Source organism: Scyliorhinus torazame, chromosome 15 (genome assembly GCF_047496885.1).
Source record: "Scyliorhinus torazame isolate Kashiwa2021f chromosome 15, sScyTor2.1, whole genome shotgun sequence".
In the NCBI taxonomy this organism is placed as follows: domain Eukaryota; kingdom Metazoa; phylum Chordata; class Chondrichthyes; order Carcharhiniformes; family Scyliorhinidae; genus Scyliorhinus; species Scyliorhinus torazame.
In genome coordinates, this window is record NC_092721.1 from 102043806 (window position 1) to 102071539 (window position 27734).

Here is a 27734-nt window from a genome sequence, read left to right on the forward strand (position 1 = left end):
ACGTCTGTTATGGAGCCTTTCTGGTGATTTCCAACTGTTTCATCAGAGTCTTCCATTTTGGCATTATTTTTTCAGGTCAGACTGCGATTTTTCAATTTTCATTTTTGGAGATTTTGGAGTCCTTCATCTGCTGCTGCCATGTTATTAGTTGTTGCGACTGTCTGAGGGGGACGAGGATATGAAGCATAGAGTCTGAACAGTAACTATTTATTGTAGAACATAACTGTGTACCGAATATACATGCACTTTTGCCATTTAGATGACGACCAGACTAATACTAATCATGTGACTCCCTTTACATTATCATGTGAGCGGTAGGTAGTATTTCACCAGTCCCACATTAACCCTTTAAGTTCTGAACACCCTAATACTACAGTTAGAAAGCACATTTAAAAAATAAAGTACACCATTCCTTCAGTGTTTGTCTGAAATACCCTCGCTATCTTTTAATGGAGAAAAAGACCCATTTAACATTCTGTTTTCATTTTTCTTGCTTCATACATTGTTGTTGTTTATCTTGTGAAGTAAGCCTGTGACTATTAACCTTTTGACCTCCGTTCTGACCAAATTTGGAGTATTAAACCATAAAATCCAGGAAATGCCATGAAGATAGATTGCAAAGGACTGAAATGTTTACAGTGCTATTGATTTGCTGGCTATGCCACAAAATATGAGGGAGAAAAAGGGCGTTCATTTCAAGTTATAATGATTCAGTGACTTGCCCTGTTTTGGGACAGTGAGACCTGAAAAACTGGTAGAAAACATGGGATATTCAATACAGTCTGGACTTGCTTGTTCCAAAGGGGAGTTTTAGTATTTCAAGAAGATTATGTCTTCCCAGTAACTGAATATCATATCTGTCTGACAACATGCAGAGAAGACCATAAATCGCTCCTTATACTCCGTATGGTCAAAGTCTTGCTGAGCGGTAGACTCTTAATATGACTCACTGTGCCAGAATATATCTTCTCGACCACTGGAGAGATGTTGCTGGACAGTCTCGTTTACAAAGTTTTGATTAGAATAGATTCAAATAAGATGTATGTGCATGCTTTCCCCAGAAGTTGAAACGGAGAGTTAAAAATCAAACATTGTGGGACAAAAGTGACTTGCTTGCTTGTTTCTCCAGTGCAGTTTCTGAGTCTTTGTGTTATCAGGGTCCCTTTGGAGGCAATCTCTGTGCTCATTACAGCACGAAATAGTGTTGCACCCCCAATTATTCATAGAATTATCTTCAGTAAGAATGGTTGAAATAGGTGTTACGCTTGATATTTGGAGAGAAAGTGCTGGAATGGTGGTTTGCAGGGGAAAGCGCCAGGGGTGTGAAGGAGCCACCAAATCTAACGGCAAATCTCATTATTGTGTTCTTTCATTCCTTGCCAGGCAGGCGGCTAGGTTGACAACCTGATAGTCCATGTCAGTGCTTATAACCCACTCTGCCGTCCCTCATATTTTGTTATTTTTAAAGTGACCATCATAAACCTTATTCCCCAAATTCCTGCCTAGGTTCCCCTTAAATGCATCTATACTATACACTTCACCTGCTCCCTGTAGTAGTGAGTTCAACAGAATCACTACTCTTTGGGTGAAGAAATGTATTCTAAATTCCCGATTGGATGTTTTGGTGATTGTTTTATATTGATGGCCTCTAGTCACGCTCTTCCCCATAAGAAGAAACATTCTGTATCCACTCTATCAAAACCTTTCATTAAGCTGACTTTTGTTCCTGAGAAAAGAGACCCAGATGCTCGATCCTTTCCTGGTGCGTATACCCGCGCATTTCTGGTATCACCTTTGTAAATCTCCTCTTTACATCTATTTTGTAATATGGTGACCAGAACTGCATACACTACTAACCGTGGTCTAACCAAGAGCAATACAGATTTAGCATAACTTCCCCACTTTTCAATTCTATTCTTCTGTAAGTAAAACCAAGTGTTTTTTTTATCGCCTTGCTAACCTGTGGTGCAACATGTGGTGATTGATGCATTTGTACTCTGATATTCCTTTGTTCCTCTACCCAACCTAGACTGGCACCTTTCAATTAATTACCTTTCTATTCTTCCAACCAAATGTACTACATTGCATTTCTCTGTGTTGAATTTCATTTGCCAATTATTTGCTTATTCTGCAAGTCTTTTGTTGTAGTCTTCTGCAGTATTTTTTTTAATATAAATTTAGAGTACCCAATTCATTTTTCCAATTAAGGGGCAATTTAGCATGGCCAGTCCACCTACACTGCACATCTTTGGGTTGTGGGGCGAAACCCATGCAAACACGGGAAGAATGTGCAAACTCCACACGGACAGCGACCCAGAGCCGGGATCGAATCTGGGACCTCGGCGCCGTGAGGCAGCAGGGATAACCCACTGCGCCACCGTGCTGCCCTGTCTTTTGCAGTATTGACTCGTTCAGCACCCTCACAATCTGGTGGAATCCACAAACCCTCTTTCTCCTGCCTAAATACTTCCCTTCAGGCATCCATGCCCCCCCCCCCCCACTTCCCCAGCCCACCTGCTGAAGCTGGGAGGAGAGTGACTCTGGCCAATAGAGCTGCTGTTCCCGCAAGGTTGTATCTGTGCATGCAGACTGTGCCAAATCTGGGTTGCGTATGTACAGATGCCAATAATAATTAGACAGGAAACTCTCACCTGCTACCTAGAGCAATCTGGGACAAATGGTGCCCTGGGAAGCTCAAGCCCATGATGCGGGACTTCAAGCCAAATCCCTGGACAATCCTGGTCACCCTGTCTCCAAATTTAAACTTGAACCCTCTCGCTCTCTTTTACCTGTCTTCGGAGGTTAATATCAACCTCACTGCCTTTGCAGATTACGGATATTCTCACTTGTGTGATTTATTTGTTGGGCTAGTGTTACAACATTGTTGTAAATGTGGAGTTTTATTGGAGATGGTCTTGTTTTTACAGGGTATGGCGTTTAGTCTTGAAGAACGATTGCAGCTTGGAATCCATGGCCTGCTCCCACCATGTTTTTTAACCCAAGATGTTCAAGTTCTCCGTGTCCTCAAAAGCTATGAGACCAAAACTAACGACCTTGACAAGTAGGTAATTGTTATAAAAGAATTGTAATTCAACAGATATATGGAAAATGTGTAAAAGGATGATTTCTGTTATTTTCTTTTGTTGGTGATTAAACATTTTGAAGTCAAGGATTGAAAAATGTGATCTATGTCTATGTCTAATATTAACTCCCTCCCTCCCTACCAATTCCTAAATCCACTCCCAGCTAAACACTTGTTTAGCTGAATTGGCCACCATGCTCCTCTCCACCCCGCCCCCAGCCACCACTGCCACCTGCCAAGTTATTTAAAAGAATCACTGTTCGACTTGTAGGCAAGGCACTTTTAACTTTCCTTTGGTGCTGCTGCATGCTGAATGGAATTACTGTTGATTGTGATTGGAGGAAATGACAGAGGTTTCTGCATTCATCGGGCGTGGTGCCTCCTCCACAGGTCCCTGCCCACCACAGATGCCAGTTTGCAGCCAATTCGATTCACTCCACCTGATATCAAGAAATGGTTGAACAAAGAAAATTACAGCACAGGAACAGGCCCTTCGGCCCTCCCAACCTGCACTGATCCAGATCCTTTATCTAAACCTGTCTTCTATTTTCCAAGGATCTACTTCCCTCTGTTCCCCGCCCATTCATATATCTGTCTAGATGCATCTTAAATGATGCTATCATAGAAATAACAGTGCAGAAGGAGGCCATTCGACCCATCGCGTCTGCACCGGCTCTTGGAAAGAGCACCCTACCCAAGGTCAACACCTCCACCCTATCCCCATAACCTAGTAATCCCACCCAACACTAAGGGCAATTTTGGACACGAAGGGCAATTTATCATGGCCAATCCACCTAACCTGCACATCTTTGGACTGTGGGAGTAAACCGGAGCTCCCGGAGGAAACCCATGCACACACGGGGAGGATGTGCAGACTCCGCACAGACAGTGACCGAAGCTGGAATCGAACCTGGGACCCTGGAGCTGTGAAGCAATTGTGCTATCCACAATGCTACCGTGCTGCCTCTACCACCTCCGCTGGCAAAGCGTTCCAGGCACCCACCACCCTCTACGTAAAAAACTTTCCGCGCACCTCTCCCTTAAACTTTCCCCCTTTCACCTTGAAATCGTGACGCCTTGTAATTGACACCCCCACTCTTGGAAAAAGCTTGTTGCTATCCACCCCGTCCATACCCCTCATAATTTTGTAGACCACAATCAAGTCCCCCCTCAACCTCCGTCTTTCCAACGAAAACAATCCTAATCTACTCAACCTTTCTTCATAGCTAGCACCCTCCATACCAGGCAGCATCCTGGTGAACCTCCTCTGCACCCTCTCTTAAGCATCCACATTCTTCTGGTCATGTGGCGACCAGAACTGCACACAGTATTCCAAATGTGGCCTAACCAAAGTCCTATACAACTGTAACGTGACCTGCCGACTCTTGTATTCAATACCCTGTCCGATGAAGGCAAGTATGCTGTATGCCTTCTTGACCACTCTATCGACCTGCATTGCCACCTTCAGGGTACAATGGACCTGAACTCCCAGATCTCTCTGTACATCAATTTTCCTCAGGACTCTTCCATTGACCGTATAGTCCGCTCTTGAATTAGATCTTCCAAAATGCATCTTCTCACATTTGCCTGGATTGAACTCCATCTGCCATTTCTCTGCCCAACTCTCCAATCTATCAATATTTTGTTCTATTCTCTGACAGTCCTCCTTGCTATCTGCAACTCCACCAATCTTAGCATCATCTGCAAACTTGCTAATCAGACCACCTATACCTTCGTCCAGATCATTTATGTACATCACAAACAAGAGTGGTTTGAGCACAGATCCCTGTGGAACACCACTAGTCACCTTTCTCCATTTTGAGACACTCCCTTCCACCACTACTCTCTGTCTCCTGTTGCCCAGCCAGTTCTTTATCCATCTAGCTAGTACACCCTGAACCCCACACAACTTCCCTTTTTCCATCAACCTGCCATGGGAAATTTCATCAAACGCCTTACTGAAGTCCATGTATATGACATCTACAGCCCTTCCCTCATCAATTAACTTTGTCACTTCCTCAAAGAATTCTATTAGGTTTATAAGACATGACCTTCTCTGCACAAAACCATGCTGCCTATCACTGATAAGTCTATTTTCTTCCAATGTGAATAGATCCTATCCCTCAGTATCTTCTCCAACAGTTTGCCTACCACTGACGTCAAGTTCACAGGTCTATAATTCCCTGCTACCCTTCTTAAACAAAGGGACAACATTAGCAATTCTCCATTCCTCCGGGACCTCACCCGTGCTCAAGGATGCTGCAAAGATATCTGTAAGGCCCCAGCTATTTCGTCCCTCACTTCCCTCCGTAACCTGGGATAGATCCCATCCGGACCTGGGGACTTGTCCACCTTAATGCCTTTTAGAATACCCAAAACTTCCCCCTTCTTTATGCTGACTTGACCTAGAGTATTTTAACATCCATCCCTCACCTCAATATCCGTCATGTCCCTCTCCTTGGTGAATACCAATGCAAAGTACTCATTAAGAATTCCCTCTTTTGTCTTTGAGTGGGCCAATCCTTTCTCTAGTGAAGGCACTGGATACTGAAAAGGCTATGGGCCCTGACAATATTCTGATGCCTTGTGCACCAGAATTGCTGTAAAATAGCTTTGTGCCCCGAAGCAAGCTGTTTGGTACAACTGCAACATTGGCATCTACCCGGCAATGTGGAAAATCGCCCAGGTATGCCGTGCACACAGGAAACAGGACAAATCTACCTGGCCGATTACCGCCCCATCAGTCCACTTGTGATCATCAGTAAAGTCTTGGAAGAGGTCATTAAAAGTGCTATCAACGAGCACTTGCTTAGCAACAACCTGCTCACAGACATGCAGAAGTTCTGCCAATGTCACTCAGCTCCTGAACTCCTTACAGCCTTGGTTCAAACATAGACAAAAGAACTGAATTCCAAAGGTGAGGTGAAAGTGGCCGCCCTTGATACCAAGGCAACATTTGATAGAGCATGGCATCAAGGATCCCTAGCAAAACTGGAGTCATTGGCAATACAGGGCAAAGCTCTCCGCTGGCTGGAGCCACATCTAGCATAACGGAAGGTGGTTCTGCCTGTTGGAGGTCAGTCATCTCAGTTCCAGGACATCACTGCAGGAGTTCCTCAGGGTAGTGTCCTAGACCCAACCATTTTAAGTGCTTCATCAATGACCTTGCTTCCATCATAAGGTCAGAAGTGGGGATGTTCACTGATGATTGCACAATGGTGAATGTTCAGCACCATTTGATGACTCAGACACTGAAGATGTCCATGTCCAAATGCAGCAAGACGTGGACAATATACATGCCTGGGCTGTCAAATAACATTCTTGCCACACAAGTGCCAGGCATTGACCATCTCCAAAAAGAGAAAATCTAACCATCGCTCCTTGACATTCAATGGTATTACCATTGCTGAATCCCCCACAATCAACATCCTAGGGGTTACCATTGATCAGAAACTTAACTGGATAAGTCATATTAATACTGTGGCTACCAGGGCAGGTCAAACGCGAGGAATCCTACGGTGAGAAATACCCCCTGACCCCCCCCCCCCCCCCAAAGCCTGTCACCAGCTACAAGGCACAAGTCAGGAGTCTAATGGATTACTCTTCACTTGCCTGGATGAGTGCCGCTCCAACAACACTCAAAACATTTGACACCATCCAGGACAAAGCAGCCCGCTTGATTCAGACCCTTCCACAAACATTCACTCCCTCCAACACCGATCAACAGTGGTAGCCATGTGTACCATCTACAAGATACACTGCAGGAACTCACCAAGGTTTCTTAGACAGCACCTTCCAAACACACAACCATTACCATCTAGAAGGACAAGGAATCCGACGCATGAGACTGCCATCACCTGGAAGCTTCCTTCCAAGTCACACACCGTCCTGATTTGGAAATATATTGCCGGTCCTTCACAGTCACTGGGTAAAAATCCTGAAACTCACTCCCTAACATCACTGTTTTAAAAATAATTTTGAATACCCAATTCTTTTTTCCCCCCAATTAATGGGCAACTTAGCGTGGCCAATCCACCTACTCTGCACATCTTTGGGTTTGTGGTGTTGAGACTCATGCATACGTGGGAGAATGTGCAAACACGAACACCCACGGGGCTGGGATCGAACCCGGGTCCTCGGTGCCGTGAAGCATCAGTGCTCTAACAGCACTGTGGTGGTGTATATCTACTCCACAGAGCAATTGGGAGTAGGCAATAAAAGCTGGCCTAGCCAAGAACTCCCACATACCGTAAAATGAATTTTTAAAAATGAGATCTCCAGCTACATAGCAGGGGGAGGACGATGTTGCCAGCGGTCGTGAAGATAACTGTTGCCCTCAGTTTCTACGACTGTTATCCTTCCAGGTGGGTGCAAGTGACGTTTCCAACACTTCGGTTTTTCTTGGATCACTGCATCAAAGTGACAAAGGCCATGTACAGTAGGCATGGGGAACTTCTTTGCCTTTTGTCTTGCTAGAGAGTATTAGGAGAAGTGATCTTGGGAAGCAGGAATCGCACACACACACACACACACACACACACACACACCCACATTCACTCACCCCACACCCACACAAAGATACACACCCCATCAATGTGCATTTGGTGCGAAGCCATGATGATGTTGTGATGAATGTCCAGTAGCCTGGCAGCATTGACGTGCATTCATCCTGTCAGCCATACCCACCAACCTTTGACGACTGAGACGTTTTGATGGCTTCTGCTTGTGCTGCTCTGGAAGCTGATAGATCATCCATCAGATGCTACATAATTAGCGAGTCCAGGGTGGAGATATTGGTCAACTCAAGCCACCCAATGCCTCAGCGCAGTAGTCATGAGATCCACACCTGTTACTATGCAAGGTGAGCTTGGTTCCATGCAAGCTGGACTGCCACAAATACCATTGTTCAAAAGGGCTTTCAGAATCTTGCAACATTCTGGCAAACTATTAGGGTTGCAGAGGTGCTGTCCCAGGGTGTTGCAGTGGTCCCGTTATGCACAAACCTGCTGTCCTTCCTCAAAATGCAGCATCCATGCTCCCACAACTACCACTTCCCCGGTATCACTGCTGATGCTACTCAACCAACCTATCCAAGCTACTGCTACCCATACAAAGAACGCAAACAGTGACATTTTTAATACAATGATATATATTTGATTGGTACTCTGTCACAAATTTTTACAATGATTTTTTAAATATGTATTTTATTCCAAACGTGTTTAAAATACACAGTCTTTGGCCAATCCTTTGGCTGCCAGCCAACCAATCAAACCAAATCCCTCCGATCTCTCAGGTGCCAGAAAGTCTGAGTTCTTCTGATCAAAATCTAAATCTTCATTGAGTTCCTCACTTCCTCTGTTCGATTTAAAGGGGATATGTCCATTCAATATCCACAGATAATAGAATCCCTACAGTGCAGAAGGAGGCCATTCGGCCTATCGAGTCTGCACCAACCCTTGGAAAGAGCAACTGCTTAGGACAAAGCCCCCACCTTATCCCCGTAACCACACCTAACCCGTTGGACACTAGGGGCCAATTTATCATGGCTAATCCACCTAACCTGCACATCTTTGGGCTGTGAGAGGAAACTGGAGCACCCGGAGGAAACCCACGCAGACACTGGGAGAAAGTACAAATTCCACACAAGACAGTCACCTGAGCCTGTAATTGAACCTGGGTCCCTGACGTTGTGAGGCAGCAGTGCTAAACCACTGTGTTACCATGCAGCCCAAAAATAATAACGACAAAGTAAAATAAATGGGAAATAAGGGAATCAACAGGAAGGGCCCTTACACATCACAATTAGTATACATGTAAATATTGTATATAAATATCAATATGTAACCAGTGTTCTCTTACAACTTCCCAACATGGTGTTCTGGTTGGGTAACAGCACAGTTTCAACTTTAATGCAGCAACAGTGGTGGCACATATTTCTGAATTATAGTGTTGATGGACTATGTTGCTTTAAAAGTTCTTACTAATTTAAAAAAAACGACTGCTCAGGCTGACAACTTTCAGAAAATTAGGATTCCCCTGTAAGTTTTAACACCGCACTTGTATGCCGTCACTGCTCAGTTCACCACCTGGAAAGCAAGCCTGATTGGGGCTAACTGAAGGAGGGGAAAGGGGCTTTTCATGTGGGTTGCTGAACCTGGGGAATAGAGGAGAGGGGAAATTAGAGGCCTAGAACCGGGTTGAGGATCTTGTGGGAATGGTGCGTGGGGTAGAATCAGAGGCTTCCGGGCAGGTTGGAAGAGAAGATGGAATGTAGGGGCAGAAATCGGAGGCCTGGGGAGTGGGGGTGTCTGGAGACCTGGGGAGCATATGTAGTTGGAGGCCTAAAGGAGTGGGTGAGGTCATGGCCTTGTGGGAAGGCTCCAGGGGTGGGTGGTAGAAGATACCTGATCGCATTGCTCGGGCAGGTACACTGAATCCAGAAGACCGATATAAAGGCTCTCATCTCCTAGATCCACCAAGCCCTCGCTTGCGAGTTTCTGCTGGATTCTGAGGCTTGTGAAATATGGCCATCCATAGTTAAAGTTTGAAAGCTGAATGATGAACCTCCTTTTTACAATCAACGAACCAACCTACATCCTTGGAACAAGTTGGCTGCCCACCCATTATTCTGACCTTGGTTAAAACTGCAAGTGGGTGGATTAAAGGCAGTTTGTTTGGGAACCTCATTTTTAAGACTTTAGCAACCCCTCACATCCCCAAAACATGATCCAAACTTTCCTGTTTTTCATGTCAAAATTCTCCGTTACCTGGTTCCTCCTTCACCCCTGCTGCCTGACCTGCTGAGAATTTTAATGCGCTCTATTTTATTTGGATTCCAGTATCTCTGCAGTGTTTTGCTTTTGCTTAATCCTTTTTCTTGTCTGCTCTTCACTGCTGCTACTGTGTGTGTCAGGGACCTCTCAGCAGAAATCACGTTTAGCCCATCAGTTTGTTCAATATTCAAGTATAAATGAATGTATAAACCATTCATTTTAGAAAGATGTACTTGTGTTTCCCCTTTAGGACGTTTAACCGTCAGCAAGGATGTACTTGATTTATTTTCTTAAAACTGGATTTGAAATCTAGTTGGAATAGTCAAATGAATCTCTCTTCTACACTGTAAATTCTATGATAATCTACCAATTCTGATCAGTGAGCTTTTCAATGTTGCCTGTTGAAATCTGCCTCAATATGCTTTCCTCAACAGGTACATTATTCTAATGACTCTGCAGGATCGGAATGAAAAACTTTTCTATAGAATTATTACTTCCAACATTGAAAGATTTATGCCCATTATTTACACTCCGACTGTGGGCCTGGCATGTCAACAGTACGGTCTTGCCTTTAGACGGCCACGGTAAGTTGAGACTTTTCTCTTCCTCTCTTCCATCCCCTGTTCTAAAAAGCCTCTCTTTTGTCACATTGCTTGGGTTGCATTGCAATTTTGTGTCTGAGTGATTATACTTGTTTTTCAAAGTTTTCTCACATCAAGCTGACTATTTAATAACTTCTGAAGTTCAGCTATTACATTTCCCCCCCTAGTTCTCTGATACCTTGATTAAACTGCAATTCTCCATGTTAAGCTTGGGTAATGATTGATCAACAAGCTATTTGGTTATGAAGGGCACTGCAGGCAAGCCCAGTCCTGAATCATCTTTCATCTGATGTCCTGTTCCTACTCTAGTTTAGGCATTGTCACCATTTGCAGCTCTACGGCTGGTCACCTGAGGTCAGCTATTTCTGCACATATTAAACACAAAACTAGTTTTTATGTTGCACTATTTTGATTCTTTTATCCACTAAGTCATCTGAGAAGTAGAATTTAATTTTTTAAATAAATTACAGTGAGATTTACAGTATCTTGCTGTAAACATTGTGGGAACAAAGGTGGCTTTGTTTTCAAACAGTGCTTCACAGTCTCAGTGGCCAAGACACAAATGCCATTTCTGACCTGGCTGGTTCTTCTGGCACCACACCCCCATGAGTAATTCAGGCTTAATGTCAGAGTTACAAGGTCAGTGTAATACCTACATTTGTTCTGACTTGCAGTGTGTGTGTAGTCCTTAGTTGTCAGACTCTATCGGCAAAGGCGCCATCAGATTTATAGAATGGTCAAAGTGACATGGTGCTCCTGTTTTAAGAAAGGTGTCGAAATTAGTTTGTTCATAAATTGACTTACCGCTTGCCTGTGATTGCTGTGTACCTGCCAGTGCAACACAGAATGCACTTTCTCAAAAGAAATGTGCCTGAATTTTTAAGGACTACTGCAACATTTCAGCACAAAAATACATCCTGAAAAGGTGGGCTGCAGAGCTAAAAGAATTCTTCAATCTGTTGTGTTGGTTACTCTGGTTTTAAAACTCAGCCATGATTTTATGATGTGTTAGCAGTAAGTTGGTCCAGCCACTGCACAAATTGTGCACAAAATCTGCAGCATATAATAATAATCTTTATTAGTGCCACAAGCAGGCTTACATTAACACTGCAATGAAGTTACTGTGAAAATTCCCTCGTCGCCACACTGCAGCGCCTGTTCAGGTACAGAGGGAGAATTCGGAATGTCCAAATCACCTAACAAGCACGTCTTTCGGGACTTGTGGAAGGAAACCACGTCCCATTGGTTCTTCAGACCTCCAGTTGTTGAAGTGTGGTAGGAACATTACTTAAACACGTGGAAATCCCTGACATTTTTCCCATTCTCAAGCAGGACAAGCTATTCCATACCCGCCAGGAGCAGAGCAGAACTGGTGGATGAGGTGATGCTCGCATTTTCAGAGCACTCTGGAAGAGGTGATTTTCTGCATTATGGGGCTGGCTGCAATAGAGCCCAATGCATTGCGAGAAAATTAAGGTTGATAGCATGCTTCTGCTTTATTCTTTTTCTAGACTCCCATCTTAACCATCAGGGACGGCTCCAGGGTCCCAGGTTCGATTCCCAGCTTGGGTCACTGTCTGCGCAGAGTCCACATGTTCTCCCCGTGTCTGCGTAGCTTCCCTCCAGGTGCTCCGATTTCCTCCCACAAGTCCCGAAAGACTTGTTACCTGTTAGGTAATTTGGACGTTCTGAATTCTCCCTCGGTGTACCCGAACAGACGCCGGAATGTGGCGACTAGGGGCTTTTCACAGTAACTTCATTGCAGTGTAGATGTAAGCCTACTTGTGACAATTAAGATTATTATTATTATAACCTCATCTTGCTAAATGGCACGATGAACAAGCTGAAGATGGGGTCACCTCCGTCCTCCACCCCAACTTCCGCCTGATTTTCGGCTTTCCGGTAAGAACTGTTGCCTGCCTCACCACAGTAGCCTAAGGAGCAGTGTGTACCATTTACAAGATGCAGCAACTCACCAAGCCTCCATAGACAGCACCTTCCAAACTGTGGACCTCTACCACCTAGAAAGACAAGTGCAGGAGACACATGGAAGTTCCCCTCCAAGCCACACACCATCCCGACTTGGAAAAATATCGCTCGCCCTTCACTGTCGTTGAGTCAAACGCTGGAATTTCCTCTCTAACAGCATTGTGGGTGTACTTACATCAGGTTCTGGTGTACCTGCAGTGGTTCAGAAGGTGGCTCACCACCGCCTTCTTAAGGGCAATTAGGGATGGGAAAAAAATGCGGGCCTAGCCAGCAACACACTCATCCCATTAATGAATAAAATAAAAATGACGAGAACAATACTGCAGCAATGGTGAAGATGCGCATTACTTAACATCACACTCGCAGCCACTAGTTCAGATACTAACAGTCAACAACTGTTAAAGTTTGTGTAGAATTGGGATCTTCACATGTTGAGTCATCGAGTGTAAGTGGGGCTGTAACCAGGCTAGTTCTTGTGCCAACTCCTCAGAAGACAAGTCTGCAGATGGGTTCTGCTGCAGTGCACACGTGTGAGGAATTCATACAGGAGCACACTGATTATGCATACTCGGATGCTTGGTGCAGTGATAGACCTGCCAGATAGCCTGTTGACCCTGCCCAGGAGCATGGAAAGTCCAGCTCCAATCTTGCATGGGGTATTGCGTAAAGCTTAGGCCCATCCTTTTCAACGAACAGAGGTCCTACACCTGCCACCTCCATATGTTATTGCAGCCTTCGTGTTGACGGGTCACCAAATCCTCTGCTATACCTGTGAGGATGCAGCAACATTTCCTGCTAAATCTAGCAACTCACCATAGCAGACACACAACATGCCACAGTTCTTCCATAAACTTAACAAAGCAGAAGTTACTCGGTCACCTTGTCTGAAACTTGGATGGCTGGTCCATTAACTAGTCCCAGGATTGGGGTCTGCAAGAGGGGACTGTTAAAGGTCACCATTACTTCCTTGCTTTCAAACTATGCCTCTATTTATAAAGCCCAGGATCCCAAATGCTTCTTTAACCACTTTCTCAATCTGACCTGCCACCTTTAATGATTTATGCACTTGTATATCTGCATTTCTGTGTTCCTACATCCGGATTAGAATTGTATCCATTAGTTCATATTGCCCTTTCAGTCCAAGGATGTGCAGATTAGGTGGATTGGCCATGCTAAATTGCCCCTTCGTGTCCAAAGGTTAGGAGAGGTTGCAGTGATAGGGCAGGGGAGTGGGCCTAGGTCTGGTGCTTTTTCGTAGGGTCGGTGCAGATGTGATGGGCCAAATGGCCTCCCCTACTGTTGGGATTCTATGATTCTTGGCAAAATATATCACTCTGTATTTCTTTGCATTAAATTTGATCTGCCACCAGTTCACCCATTCCACCAACTTTTCTATGTCCTCTTGAAGTCTATCATTATCTTTTTCACAGTTTACTATTCTTCCAAGTTATGTGCCTTCTGCATGTTTTGAAATTGTGGTCTGTACACCCAAGTCCATGTCATTAATATATATCAACAAAAGCAATCGTCCTAATACCAACTCCTGGTGAACTCCATTCGCAACCTTCCTCCAGTCTGTAAAATAACTGTTCACCACTACCTGTCTCCTGTCACTCAGAGTATCTGTGCTCTTACTGTCCCTTTTATTCCATGGTTGGCCTTCTAATAGTTCCTTTGCATCAAAATACAGCTCATCCACTATGGCAGTTACCACCTCTTTAACTGTAACTTGGGCAACATCTTTTTCCTTGGTAAAGGGAGGTGCAAAATACTAATTTAAAACCTCAGCCATGCCACCTGCCTTGATATGGTAAGTCATCTCTTGGATTCCTAATCGGCCCAACTCTTTTACCACCTTTTACTATATATATATATATATATATATATATATATATATTTCTGCTTGGAGAAGACTTTTGAATTCTCTTTAATGTTAGCCACAGTCTCTACTCATACTCTCTCTTTTTGTTTTTACTTCCCCTTTGAATCTTATGTACTCAGCTTGGTTCTCACCTATATAGTCTACCTGACATCTATTATTTTCATCCTTTTTCTACATCATCTTACTCTGTCTCTTTTGTTATGCGGTGATCTCTGACTCGCGGTGGACTTTCCCACGATGGAGGTGGCTTGCCATCAGCTACCACTGGGCTCTTCTGGTCCCATCGAAGTCGCTGGCAATCTACATTCCTCACTGGCTCTGGTGGGGCTGGAAGTTCCTGCTCATGGGAAGGGCTGGTGAATTCCGCCCTATGTCCCATTGTTCACCAAGGTTCCAGGTATCCTGCTCGTGGAAATTTGGGGAACTGTGTTTTTCTGTTTTTCTTTTGCGCTTCAAAGCAAAGACACTGAATATTTATTCATTTGGATCACATGTCTTTTCTTTCAGATGTCTGTGGTTCATGACTAAATTCTGTCCCTTTTTCAACTTCTAAAGGTTTTTTGTATTTGAACATTTTGCATACGCAACCAAGTATGGGTGAATGGCAGATTAAAATGTAACAATGCGACATTATTGCCTGGCAACAGTGCAGAGCGCAGTTATTCAAGTATTTAGAGTTTAGTGGGGTCTTTATCTATGTGAGTATTGTGCAGATGCCAAGGTGCATGACTTGAGCAGCCCTATTGTCCTTTATAATTCAGTACTTAATTTGTGTAAGTGCCAAGCCAGCAGCATGTAGAATACCTTGACCATGATTTTTTTCCACTTTTAAAATAGTTATTGCTTGTTTATTCAAACTATAAATATTATCCGTTCCCATTTCAAAATACTTGGGCTATATCTCAAAGCATTTGCAAATGGACTTTCAGAAGTCATGTACTGGTTCCCGAAGTTTAGTCATTTATTGCCATAGCAATTCCCAGTCTTACACCGATTTGTAGTACAAATTTGTAATACGTGTTTTACTGTGCTTTGAATGACTCACTGCTAAGTCTCACCTTTGTATGTAACAGTTTTGAATAATTCACATTTGAATTAAAGTATTCACCTTAAAAATATCTCTGGGAAGGTGATGTAGATTAAAAAAAGGTATGAGAAGTGGGGAGTGAGGATAGGATCTGCAGAGATCAGGATTATTACGGGCTGGAACAAAACTAGTTTACCTTAACTTTGATTTTGATAAAAGATTAGGCAGAGTTCATTACGAGTTCAGGAGCCAAGGCTTCATTTAAAAAAAAAAACTGCGTCAGAGGTATTTGAAATGTTTGTCAAAAACTAAACATTGAAAAAGACATGCCCGAGGTTATCCAAAACTCTGCAGTTCATCTCTCAACTTGCACCAAATCCTGTTAACCTATCACCCCCGTGCTCACTAGCTTACATTGGCTCACGGTCAAACAATGCATTGATTTTAAAATTCACATCCTAGTTTTCAAATCCCTCAGTGGCCTTGTCCCTCCCTACCTCTGTAATTTCCTCCAGCCCCACAACCCTCTGAGGTATTTGCTGTCATCTAATTTTGGACTCTTAACTCTGCACCATTGGTGGTTGTGCTGTCTTTTGCCTCGGCACTAAACTCTGGAGTTTTCTCACTGCACCTTTTTGCCTCTCTACCTCACTTCCCTCCTATAAGGCCAGTCCTTGACCAACATTTTGATTTTCTGACTTAATATCTCCTTATGTGGTTCAGTGTCATTTTGTTTTGCAATGCTCCCGTGAAACACCCTTGGACATTTTATTACATTAAAGATGCTATATAAATATAAGTTGTTGATTTGTGAGCCTGGTGTTGTTTATGTAAGAAACTGTAAGAGAACGTGTATCATGTGCAACCAAAGAGAAAATGCTGGGAAATCTCAGCAGGTCGGCCAGCATCTGTAGGGAGAGAAAAGAGCTAATGTTTCGAGTCCAGATGACCCTATCCCCAAAACCCCACCTAATGTTTTGGACACGAAGGGGCAATTTAGCATGGCCAATTCATCTAACCTGCACATCTTTGGACTGTGGAAGGAAACCAGAGCACCTGGAGAAAACCCACGTAGACACGGGCAGAACATACAAACTCCATGCAGACGGTGACTGAGGGCCGGAATCGAACCTGGGTTCCTGGCGCTGTGAGATAGCAGTGCTAACCACTGTGCCATCGTGCCACAGTGCCACTGTGTTTTGGAGAACTGAAAAAAAGGAGAAAGCAGCATTCCGTGCTGAGTTTAGGATTGTTCTAGAATCTAGAAGCTTAGCTGCCTGGGTGCCATTCTAAGGAACACCATAAAGCATATTGCGTTGATGGCAGAATCAGATGCAGTAACAAGTATGACCTGTTGATATAGCGTATTAACATTTCATGGTGGTAGAATGCCTTTATTGTGGTTTCCCGAATGGTGCTTACTGATATTTTGCGCCTGTGCCGTCATAGAAACCCTGTTAAGCGAACAGAGTCACTGAGAGCTTGACTTTCGAGTAGGCCCATCACCAGGTCAGTTTGTTGGATGAACCAGAATGGCCAAGGGTGTTTCACGAGAGCATTGTAAAACAAAATGACACTGAACCACATAAGGAGATATTAAGTCAGAAAATTCTGAAATAAAGAGCAGAAGTAGTCTTCTTTATGAATGATACTCATCTCAACTTGAACTTCCCATTGTGACCATTCCAATTAAAAATAAATAAAGCGGCAGACGTGGTCATGCTCCAGGTGACACATTTGAAGGTGGCAGACCAGGTCAGGTTAAGAAAGGGATGGGTAGGACAGGTATTCCATTCGGGGCTGGATGCGAAGAACAGAGGGGTGGCAATATTGGTGGGGAAGCGGGTGTCGTTTGAGGCCAAGAATATTGTAGTGGACAATGGAGGTCGATACGTGATGGTGAGCAGTAGGTTGCAGGGGACGTGGGTGGTATTGGTAAACCTATACGCCCCGAACTGGGACGATGCTGGATTCATGAAGCGTATGTTGGGGCGCATTCCGGACCTGGAGGTAGGAAGCTTGATAATGGGGGGGGGGGGGGGGGATTTCAACACGGTGTTGGACCCAGCACTGGATCTCTCCAGATCCAGGACCGGAAAGACGCCGCCTGCGGCCAAGGTGCTTAGGGGGTTTATGGACCAGATGGGGGGAGTGGATCCGTGGAGGTTTGCCAGGCCGCAGGCCAGGGAATTTTCTTTTTTCTCCCACGTGCACAAAGCCTACTCCCGGATAGATTATTTTGTTCTGGGCAGGGCGCTGATCCTGAAAGTGGAGGGAACGGAGTATTCGGCTATAGCCGTTTCAGATCACGCCCCGCACTGGGTGGAACTGGAGTTGGGAGAGGAGAGGGACCAACGCCCGTTGTGGCGGTTGGATGTGGGACTGCTGGCAGATGAGGCGGTGTGCGGGAGGGTGAGGGGGTGCATTGAAAGGTACTTGGAGGCAACGACAACGGGGAGGTGCAGGTGGGGGTAGTATGGGAGGTGCTGAAGGCGGTGGTCAAGGGAGAGTTCATCTCCATCAGGGCTCATAGGGAGAAGAGAGAGGGCAGGGAAAGGGAGAGGTTAGTGGGGGAGATTTTAAGAGTGGACAGGAGATACGCAGAGGCCCCTGAAGAGGGACTACTTAGGGAAAGGCGCAATCTCCAGACGGAGTTCGACCTGTTGACCACAGGGAAGGCAGAGGCATTTCATTTCAGTGGAGGAAAGCGCAGGGGGCGACGAATGAGTATGGGGAGAAGGCAAGCCGGATGCTGGCACACCAGCTCCGTAAGAGGATGGCAGCGAGGGAGATAGGTGGAGTCAAGGATGGAAGGGGAGCTACGGTGCGGAGTGCGATGAAAGTAAACGAGGCATTCAAGGCCTTCTATGAGGAGCTGTACAGATCCCTGCCCCCAGCGGGGGAAGAGGGGATGCGACGATTCTTGGACCAACCGAGGTTCCCAAGGGTGGAGGAGCAGGAGGTGGCTGGTTTGGGGGCACCAATTGGGTTGGAGTAGCTGATTAAAGGTCTGGGGAGTATGCAGGCAGGGAAGGCCCCGGGACCGGATGAGTTCCCGTTTGAGTTCTATAGGAAGTACGTAGACCTGTTAGCCTCGTTGCTGGTGAGGACTTTTAATGAGGAGATGGAGGGAGGGACCCTGCCCCCGACATGTCTGAGGCGACGATCTCTTTGATCCTGAAGCTGGATAAGGACCCACTGCAATGTGGGTCTTACAGGCCGATCTTGCTCCTCAACGTGGATGCTAAGTTGCTGGCAAAAGTGCTCGCTACGAGGATCGAGGACTGTGTCCCGGGGGTGATTCACGAGGACCAGACGGGATTTGTAAAGGGCAGGCAACTAAACACCAATGTGCGGCGGCTCCTAAACGTGATAATGATGCCATCGGTGGAGGGAGAGGCGGAGATAGTGGCGGCTATGGACGCGGAGAAGGCCTTTGACCGAGTAGAGTGGGAGTACATTTGGGAAGTGCTGCGGAGGTTTGGGTTCGGGGGAGGATTTATTAGCTGGGTTAAGCTCCTATATAGAGCCCCGGTGGCGGGTGTGGTTACGAATCGGCGGAGGTCGGAGTATTTTCGGCTGTATCGAGGGACGCGGCAGGGGTGCCCCCTGTCCCCCCTGTTGTTTGCATTAGCAATTGAACCCTTGGCCATGTCATTAAGGGAGTCTAGGAAATGGAGGGGGGTGGCCCGAGGGGGAGAGAAGCATCGAGTGTCGCTTTACACAGACGACCTGTTGTTGTATGTGGCGGATCCAGTGGAGGGGATGGTGGAGGTCATGCAAACTCTAAGGGAGTTTGAGGATTTTTCGGGCTATAAGCTCAATGTAGGGGAGAGTGAGCTCTTTGTAGTACAGTCAGGAGACTAGGAAAGGGGGATAGACGATCTACCATTGAGGAGGGTGGAAAGGAGCTTTCGGTAATTGGGGATCCAAATAGCTAGGAGTTGGGGGGCCCTACATAAACTTAATTTGACGAGGCTGGTGGAGCAGATGGAGGAGGACTTCAAACGATGGGACATGTTGCCGCTCTCGCTAGCAGGTAGAGTGCAGTCGGTCAAAATGGTGGTCCTCCCGAGGTTTCTTTTTGTGTTCCAGTGCCTTCCAATCGTGATCACCAAGGCTTTGTTTAAGAGGGTAGGCAGGAGCATTATGGGGTTTGTGTGGGCGAATAAGACCCCGAGGGTAAGGAGGGGGTTTCTGGAGTGCAGTAAGGACAGAGGAGGGTTGGCGTTGCCGAATCTGGGTGGCTACTACTGGGCAGCCGATGTGGCGATGATCCGTAAGTGGGTGATGGAGGGAGAGGGGGCGGCATGGAAGAGGTTGGAGATGGCGTCCCGCAAAGGAACGAGCCTGGGGGCACTGGTGACGGCACCGCTGCCGCTCTCGCCGACAAGGTACACCACGAGTCCGGTGGTGGTGGCAATGCTAAAGATCTGGGACCAGTGGAGATGGCACAGGGGTGCAATGGGAGCCTCGGTGTGGTCCCCAATCAGGGGTAACCATCGGTTTGTCCCAGGGAGGATGGACGGGGGGTTTCAGAGCTGGTATCGGGCAGGGATTAGAAGAATGGGGGGCCTGTTCATTGATGGGACGTTTGCGAGCCTAGGGGCACTGGAGGAGAAGTTTGGGCTACCCCCGGGAAATGCTTTCCGTTTGTTTGTAAGGGTGAAAAATGTTGTTAAAAAATTCTTAATAAATATATATATATTTTTTTTAAATAAAGCAAGTTGTGAATGCAATTTAGTTCTAATAAAAATACCCTTTGACTGTTGATTTCTTTATCACAAATAAAACATTTTCTCAAGTCTTGTAATTTGTTTCTCTCTCCCAGAGGACTGTTCATTACCATTCACGACAAAGGCCACATTGCGACAATGTTGAACTCTTGGCCAGAAGAAGTTATAAAGGTAAGTTTAAGGGTCAGAATGGCATGATGTATTACATATGATAATAATGGGGACTGGTTTAGCTCCATTGGCTGGGCACCTGGTTTGTGATGCAGAGCGAGGCCAACAGCGTGGGTTCAATGTGGTTATTTATAAAGGCACCACCTTCTCAACCTTGCCCCTCGGTTGAGGTGTGGTGATCTCAGGCTCCCCTCAAAGTGGATGCTAAATGAATATTTTGCACATGTCTTTACCAAAGAAGGTCAAAGAAGAGGTGACATTCAAACACTTGATAGATTTAAGTTTGATACGGAGGAGTTATAGATAGGTTGACTACAGTTAAATTTGATAAAGCAGCCAGGACTTTTTTATTTTTTTAAATTTGCAGGATGTGGACATCGCTGGTTAGGCCAGCATTTATTGCCCATTTCTAGTTGCCCTTCGGAAGGTGGTAGTGGTGGTGGCGCTGCAGTCCCTGAGGTGTAGGTACATCCACAGTGCTATTGGGGAGGGTGTTTTAGGGTGTTGCCCCAGCGCCAGTGAAGGAACAGCGATATATTTCCAAGTTAGGATGGTGAGTCACTTGGGGGGAAACTCCAGGTGGTGGGGTTCCCAGGTATCTGCTGCTCTTGTCCTTCTAGGTGGTAGTGGTCGTGGGAAGGTCCTGTCTGAGGAACCTTGGTGAGTTACTGCAGTGCATCTTGGAGATAGTACATATGGCTGCCACTGTTCGCCGGTGGTGGAGGGTTTGAATGTTTGTGTAAAATGTTTGAGGATTGGATGAGATGCATGTAAGAATACTGTGGGAAGTGCGAATGGAAATTGCCACGGCAATGGCTAGAATTTTCCAGCCTTCCTTTGACTCATAGGTGGTGCCAGAGGACTGGAGAATTGCAAATATGGCATCCTCGTTCAAAAGGGGCATAAAGATGAACCCAGCAACTACAGTTTAATCTCGATGATGAAATGAGGAAGCTTTTGGAAACTATAATTTGGGACAAAACAGTCCCTTCAACAAATGCAGGTTAATTAAGGAAAGCCAGCATGGGATTTGGTAAAGGCAAATTGTGTTTAACTAACACTGAGGTAATAGAGAGGGTTGATGAGGGTAATGTTGTGGATATGGTGTACATGGACTTCCAAAAGACATTGATAAAGTGCCACTGAACAGATTTGTGTCAAAATTAGAGCCTATGGACTAAAAGAGACATTGACTTGCCAACACTAAGCGCATTCAAATGGTCATTGGATAGACATATGGACGATAAGGGAATAGTGTAGATGGGCTTCAGAGTGGTTTCACAGGTCGGCGCAACATCGAGGGCCGAAGGGCCTGTACTGCGCTGTAATGTTCCATGTTCTATTGACGACTTTGCTGAATGACAGGAAACAGATTAGTGAAGAATGGATATTTTTCAGACTGGAGGAGGGTTTATAGTGAAGTTCCCCAGGAGTCAATGTTGGGACCCTGTTCTTCTTGATGTCTGTTAATGATGTAGATTTTGTTGTACAGGGCACAATTTCAAAATTTGTGGATGATACAAAATTCGGAAGTGTTGTGATGAGGAAAGTGTTAAACGTCAAAAGGATGTAGGTTGGTGGAATGGGTCAGTTGAAATTTAATGCAAGGAAGTGTGAAGTGATTCATTTTGGTCAGAAAAATTAAAGGTTACAATTTAAAAGGGAGGACATGAGCAGAGGGACCCATTTTGGGTTGGGGGAGGTCGATGCGCACAACTCATTGAAGGTGATAGGATAGGTTGAGAGCACAGTTAATAAAGGGCAAGGATTCCCAGGCTTTATAAATACGGACATGAGTACAAAAGCAAGTAGGTTATGAGAAACCTGTATAAAACATTGGATCCATCTCAACTGGAACATAGTGTCCAGTTCTGGGCACCATACTTTAGGAAGGATGTGAAGGCTTTAGAGAGGAAAGATTAATGTGAATGGTTTGAGGGATGAGGAACTTGAGATAATGGAAAGATTGAAAAAGCTGGGACTGTTCTTGTCGGAGAAGAGACGATTGACAGGTGATTTGACAGTTATTCAGAATCTTGAGGGAACTAACAAGGATAAACTGTTCCCATTGGTGGGAGGAATCAAGAACTAGAGGTCACAGATTTAAAGTATTTGGCAAAAAAAAGCAATGGTGAAATGGAAAAACCTTTTTAAAAAAAATAAATTCAGAGTACCCAATTCATTTTTTCCGATTAAGGGGCAATTTAGCGTGGCCAATCCACCTAGCCTGCACATCTTTGTGTTGTGGGGACAAAACCCACGCAAACACGGGGAGAATGTGCAAACTTCACACGGACAGTGACCCAGAGCCGGGATCGAACCTGGGACCTCAGCGCTGTGAGGCAGCAATGCTAACCACTGCGCCACCGTGCTGCCCGAATAACCTTTCTTTTGTGCACTGAGTGGTTAGGATCTGGAATGCAATGGCAGATTCAATCATAGCATTTTAAAAGAAATTGGATCATTTTCTAAAATTGATGAATTTACTATGCTATGGGGAAACATTGGGCGGGCATCACTAGGTTAATTGCTTTCGCAGAGAGTCAACGCCAACACAACAGGCCGAATGGCCTCCTTCTGTGCTGCAGCCATTCTGTGTATGGTGAGATCTGGCTTTTCACACTGGTCCCGCCGATGGCACATTCCTGCCGTGGGTGGGGTGGAGCAAAGAATCTTGTCTTTCGATTCTATTCGTGATAGTTACTCTGAAAGAGTTATAGACAAAAAAAATCAATTCTAATTCCAGTATAACTATTTTTTTTAAACCCAGACCGGCCTTGCTGGGACACCTGCGCACTGAACTGACATCCCCCTTCTCCCATACTGACCCCCTCGCTCCCGGACTCTCACACCTCTCTCCCGGACTCTCACACCCTCCTCTCCCAGAGTCACACATCCTCTCCCGGACTCTCAAACCCCCCCTCCATAACAAGTTAATAGTGACTTCACATTATATGCAAACCTATTGTGAAATTTTTACGATTGTGAGGTAAAATAATTACATTCAGTTGCTAAAATAATGGGACTATATTTCCCTCTAAGTGAGGTAATATCTTGAATTGAAGGCAAACAGACATTCACTTGCCTCCGATGTTTTCATATCGATCAATTCTTACGTCTGTGTTTAAACTGGACTGAAAATTAAAGTAAATTGTTTGTTTGCATTTTTAAGGCCATAGTTGTTACTGATGGTGAACGGATCCTTGGACTTGGGGATCTTGGAAGCTATGGAATGGGAATTCCAGTGGGAAAACTAGCTCTCTACACAGCTTGTGGTGGTGTGAAGCCTCAGCATTGCCTCCCTGTGCATCTGGACGTCGGTACAGACAATGAGGTAGATCACTTCAATATATCTTTTACACATTAAGTTTAAGGAATAAAATTTGTGCACGTATTTTAATAGCAGAATGAAGAAAATAACTTTTGCAAAGGTTCTATGAGTCTTATCAGAATTGAGAACCACAAAGCAAATAATGTCCTTTACAAACCTGATGTACCAGCGCAAATACAACTGCAGAAAATGTCAGCCGTCACTGCCCTTTCTAAGGCATATGCAACTGAGGCAGATAAAATCCTCTGTCATCCATTCTGCATTTTCTGCAATGAAAGTACATGTTATGTACTTTATTTTAGGTCCATCAAAGTAATGAATGAATTAAATTTCTATAAATGATTCATGTCATATTCTGGAAAGGGAGGATAACGATTATTACTTGTTACTTTGAAGTCCAACAGACTGATCACTGCAAATTTAATTGTGTTTATAAAGCATGGGCGAGATTCTCCGACCCCCCCGCCGGGTCGGAGAATCGCCGGGGGCTGGCGTGAATCCCGCCCTCGACGGTTGCCGAATTCTCCGGCACCGGATATTCGGCGGGGGGCGGGAATCACGCCGCGCCGGTTGGCGCCCCCCCCCCCCCCGCGATTCTCTGGCCCGGATGGGCTGAAGTCCCGCTGCTAAAATGCCTGTCCCGCCGGCGTAGATTAAACCACCTACCTTACCGGCGGGACAAGGCGGTGCGGGCAGGCTCCGGGGTCCTGGGGGGGGGGGGGGGGGGGGGGGGGGGGATCTGGCCCCGGGGGGTGCCCCCACGGTGCCTGGCCCGCGATCGGGGCCCACCGATCCGTGGGCGGACCTGTGCCGTGGGGGCACTCTTTCCTTTCCGCCTTCGCCACGGTCTCCACCATGGCGGAGGCGGAAGAGACTCCCTCCACTGCACATGCGCAGGAATGCCGTCAGCGGCCGCTGACGCTCCCGCACATGCGCCGCCCGGAGATGTCATTTACGTGCCAGCTGGCGGGGCACCAAAGGCCTTTTCCTCCAGCTGGCGAGGCGGAAATTCGTCCGGCACGGGCCTAGCTCCTTAAGGTTGGGGCTCGGCCCCCCAAGATGCGGAGCATTCCGCACCTCTGGGGCGGCGCGATGCCCGACTGATTTGCGCCGTTTTGGGTGCCAGTCGGCGGACATCGCGCCGATACCGGAGAATTTCGCCCATATTTGGAACGGATATTATTATCAGGATAAGGCAGAAATGCTGCCCTTGCTGTAAATTGTATTGGGTCGGGTCTTGATCCTATTATTGCTGAATAGTTGTACGCAGTCAGCATTGTTGAATGGTAACAGTTTGCTGTGGTTATATGCCTGAATTTTCAAATTCTCCACTTAATTATAAATCTTTCTCTCTGCCCCACACTCAACTCAGCAAAATAGTTGGACTAAACTGCTCTTGATGCATTATAACAACAGTAATTTATGGCATGCGACCAGCAGTTGAGGGAGTAAAATTGGGATGCAGGATGAAGTCACAAATTGCGGAGTGCTGAAGTCATGGGAGGATTGAGGGCTGGCGGGGCAAACATGTGTAGGGATTTGAAGAAAGAGATGAGAATTTTTAAATTGAAGCATTGCAGGACCAGAAGTCATTATATATCATTGAGCATGGGGGTGATGTGTGAACTGAACTTTTGTGTGAGTTTGGATAAGGGCAGCAGACGAGTTTACGTTTATGGGGGTGATAGTTGTGAGGCCGGCCAGGGGAACATTGCAATAGTCAAGTCTAGGCATTGATGAGAGTTTCAACAATAGATCAATGAAGCTGGGAGGGAGTTGGACGATATTACATGGTTGGAAGTATGAAACTGTCATAACCCCCATGAGGACCACGGGGAAACCATTGTCAATCTCCCCATGGAACCCGTGGAGTATGAGCTTCCCAAGCCTTGGGGGGAGAGGCCACCCAGCTGGAGCTCGTTAGGCCTACATATAAAGCCGGCTCAAGCAGGGCCCGGAGCTGTTGGTTGTGCCAATAGGGACTGGATTGGGAGAGCGTTCCTGCCGTGGGCACAGTATTGTACATGGTTCAATAAATCCTTGTTCTATTACCACTGGTTTCCTCAGTTACTAAACTGGCGATGGGGATAAAGGAGACTCCGGAACGCTTGTGGAACCACCCAGCTGCCCGGACGGTCACGAACTCAGAATGTGTGGGCATAAAAGTTCAAGGTGCAACTATTTAATAAGCTAGAAGCCTTCGATGAAGGCCTGGATGACTGGAGCCAGTATGCTGAAAGCATGAGGTACTTTTTCCAGGATAATGGTATTTTGGGGAAGACCATCAGAAAGTCAGCCCCTTGACTGCCTGGGGGCCCCAACTTTTGGAATTATAAAGAGCCTCACTTTCCCAGCTGCCCCAGACTCCAGATCATTTGACGAGCTAGTTGGGTTGATAGCTGAACATTATGACCCTAAACCTTCCGTTGTGCAGCGGTATAGGTTTAACAAGGCGGTGCAGTCTCCAGGTGAAACGGTCACTAACTTTCTGACCAGCCTCAGGCACCTGGCAGAGCATTGCGAGTTCGGGCGTCCTTCTCCAATATGTTGAGTGAAAGGCTGGTCTTGGGATAAGCAACAGCCACTCAGAGGAAACTGTTGGCAGAGCCCACGTTAGATTTAAAACGGGCCATCGAGCTGTCACTGTCCCGTACGCTCACAGAGAAAGGGATGTAAGAGCTGCAAGGGTCCATGGACCATGGCCCGCCCTCTGTTTCAAACTCCTATTGCATCACAGGGCAAAGCCGGTCAGGCCAGATCACCTCCCAAAGGGCAACCCCAGAAACAATTCCACAGCCGGGCTAAGCACACGGGAGCCACTGCTGACCTGCGGGATATCTCCCCTGAGAGCAAAGGAGAAAGCTGGCCACATTGATGGCCACAGCCACCAAATTCGACGCAGAGAACACCGTCCAAGGCAGCCGCGGAGATCACTGCGAGTGAGGGCCTTGCACATGGCTCCCTGAATGAGAGGACTGTTTAATGCAGCTGAACTGCATCATGACCCCAAAGTTAACGCTGATGGTCATCCTGTAGTGATAGAAATGGACACTGGAGCTGCTGACTCCGAACCGCCCCGAACCATCCCTCATCTAACGGCCTGGCGGAATGAGTCGTCCAGATTTTAAAAAGGGCATAAAGAACCAAAACTGGCTCCATGGACATGCGACTGGCACGGTTCCTTTTTGACTACCGGACAGTGCCACATGTGATGATGGGGATAACCCCTCCAGAGCTGCTGATGGGCTGAAGGCATAAACCCAGGTTGAGAGCCTCATATTTCCAAACCTCGGCAGGAAAGTGGAGGGGCAGCAGGAGGCGCAGGAGCGACACGATGATCAGAGGACTCCAGGATGGCAGTTTCACTTGGGATGCGGACTATTCCCTCAACCTTGGAGATGGGGCACTTTGGCTCCCAGATGCCGTGCTGGAGAGAACAGGGTCGGTTTCCTGCATAGTTCAGATTCAAGGGAGAGTTCAGGGGAAGCATTTGGACCGCCGCAAGAAGCAGGAACCTGCACTCCATGACACCCAACCGGCAGCATTTACCTTCCCTCAATGCCAGGAACTGCCCCTCAGCCAAGGGACCCAGCCGACTATCTCCCAGCGCCAAGACCAGCAGGATGAGGATGATTCCGGCTCAGAAGTGTACATGTAAGTATCCGTGCAGCCCGATGATGTCGTTTCAGGGACCAAGGTCCCACGATGCTTCAGAGGTCGGCAAGAAAAAGGCGGTCGGTGAACCGATACACACAGCCCGACCCAGAACCGGCACAAGCTGAAACACAGCCTTGGGCAGAGCAGCGCGGAAGGCTCCCACCATTGGCTGCTGAAGGGAAGCTTTTGAACTTTTGGGGGGGGGTGTCATAACTCCCACGGGGAACCATGGTCGATCTCCCCGTGCAACTAAGGCTTCCCAGGTAGGGGCGGAGGCCACCAAGCTGGAACTCATTTGACCTACGTATAAAGCCAGCCCAAGCAGGCCTGGAGCTGTGGTTGTCCCAACAGGGAGTGGAATGGGAAAGAGTCATGCCGTGGGCAAAGTATTACACATAGTTCAATAAATCTTTGTTCCTCAGTAACTAAAGCAACCTTCATGATTGAACAGACAACTGATCTGAAACTCATCTCATGATCAAAT

At 46.3% G+C, this 27734-nt stretch overlaps 1 protein-coding gene across 1 annotated transcript in view; it reads left to right on the top strand.

The window, feature by feature from the left end:
• Window positions 1–27734, top strand: part of LOC140391720 (NADP-dependent malic enzyme-like) — a 214950-nt gene that overhangs the window by 98235 nt on the left and 88981 nt on the right. The window contains exons 3-6 of the mRNA XM_072476489.1: window positions 2928–3061; window positions 10290–10439; window positions 20187–20262; window positions 23435–23596. Coding sequence (XP_072332590.1) covers window positions 2928–3061; window positions 10290–10439; window positions 20187–20262; window positions 23435–23596 — 522 coding nt within the window. The remainder of the gene's footprint in view (window positions 1–2927; window positions 3062–10289; window positions 10440–20186; window positions 20263–23434; window positions 23597–27734) is intronic.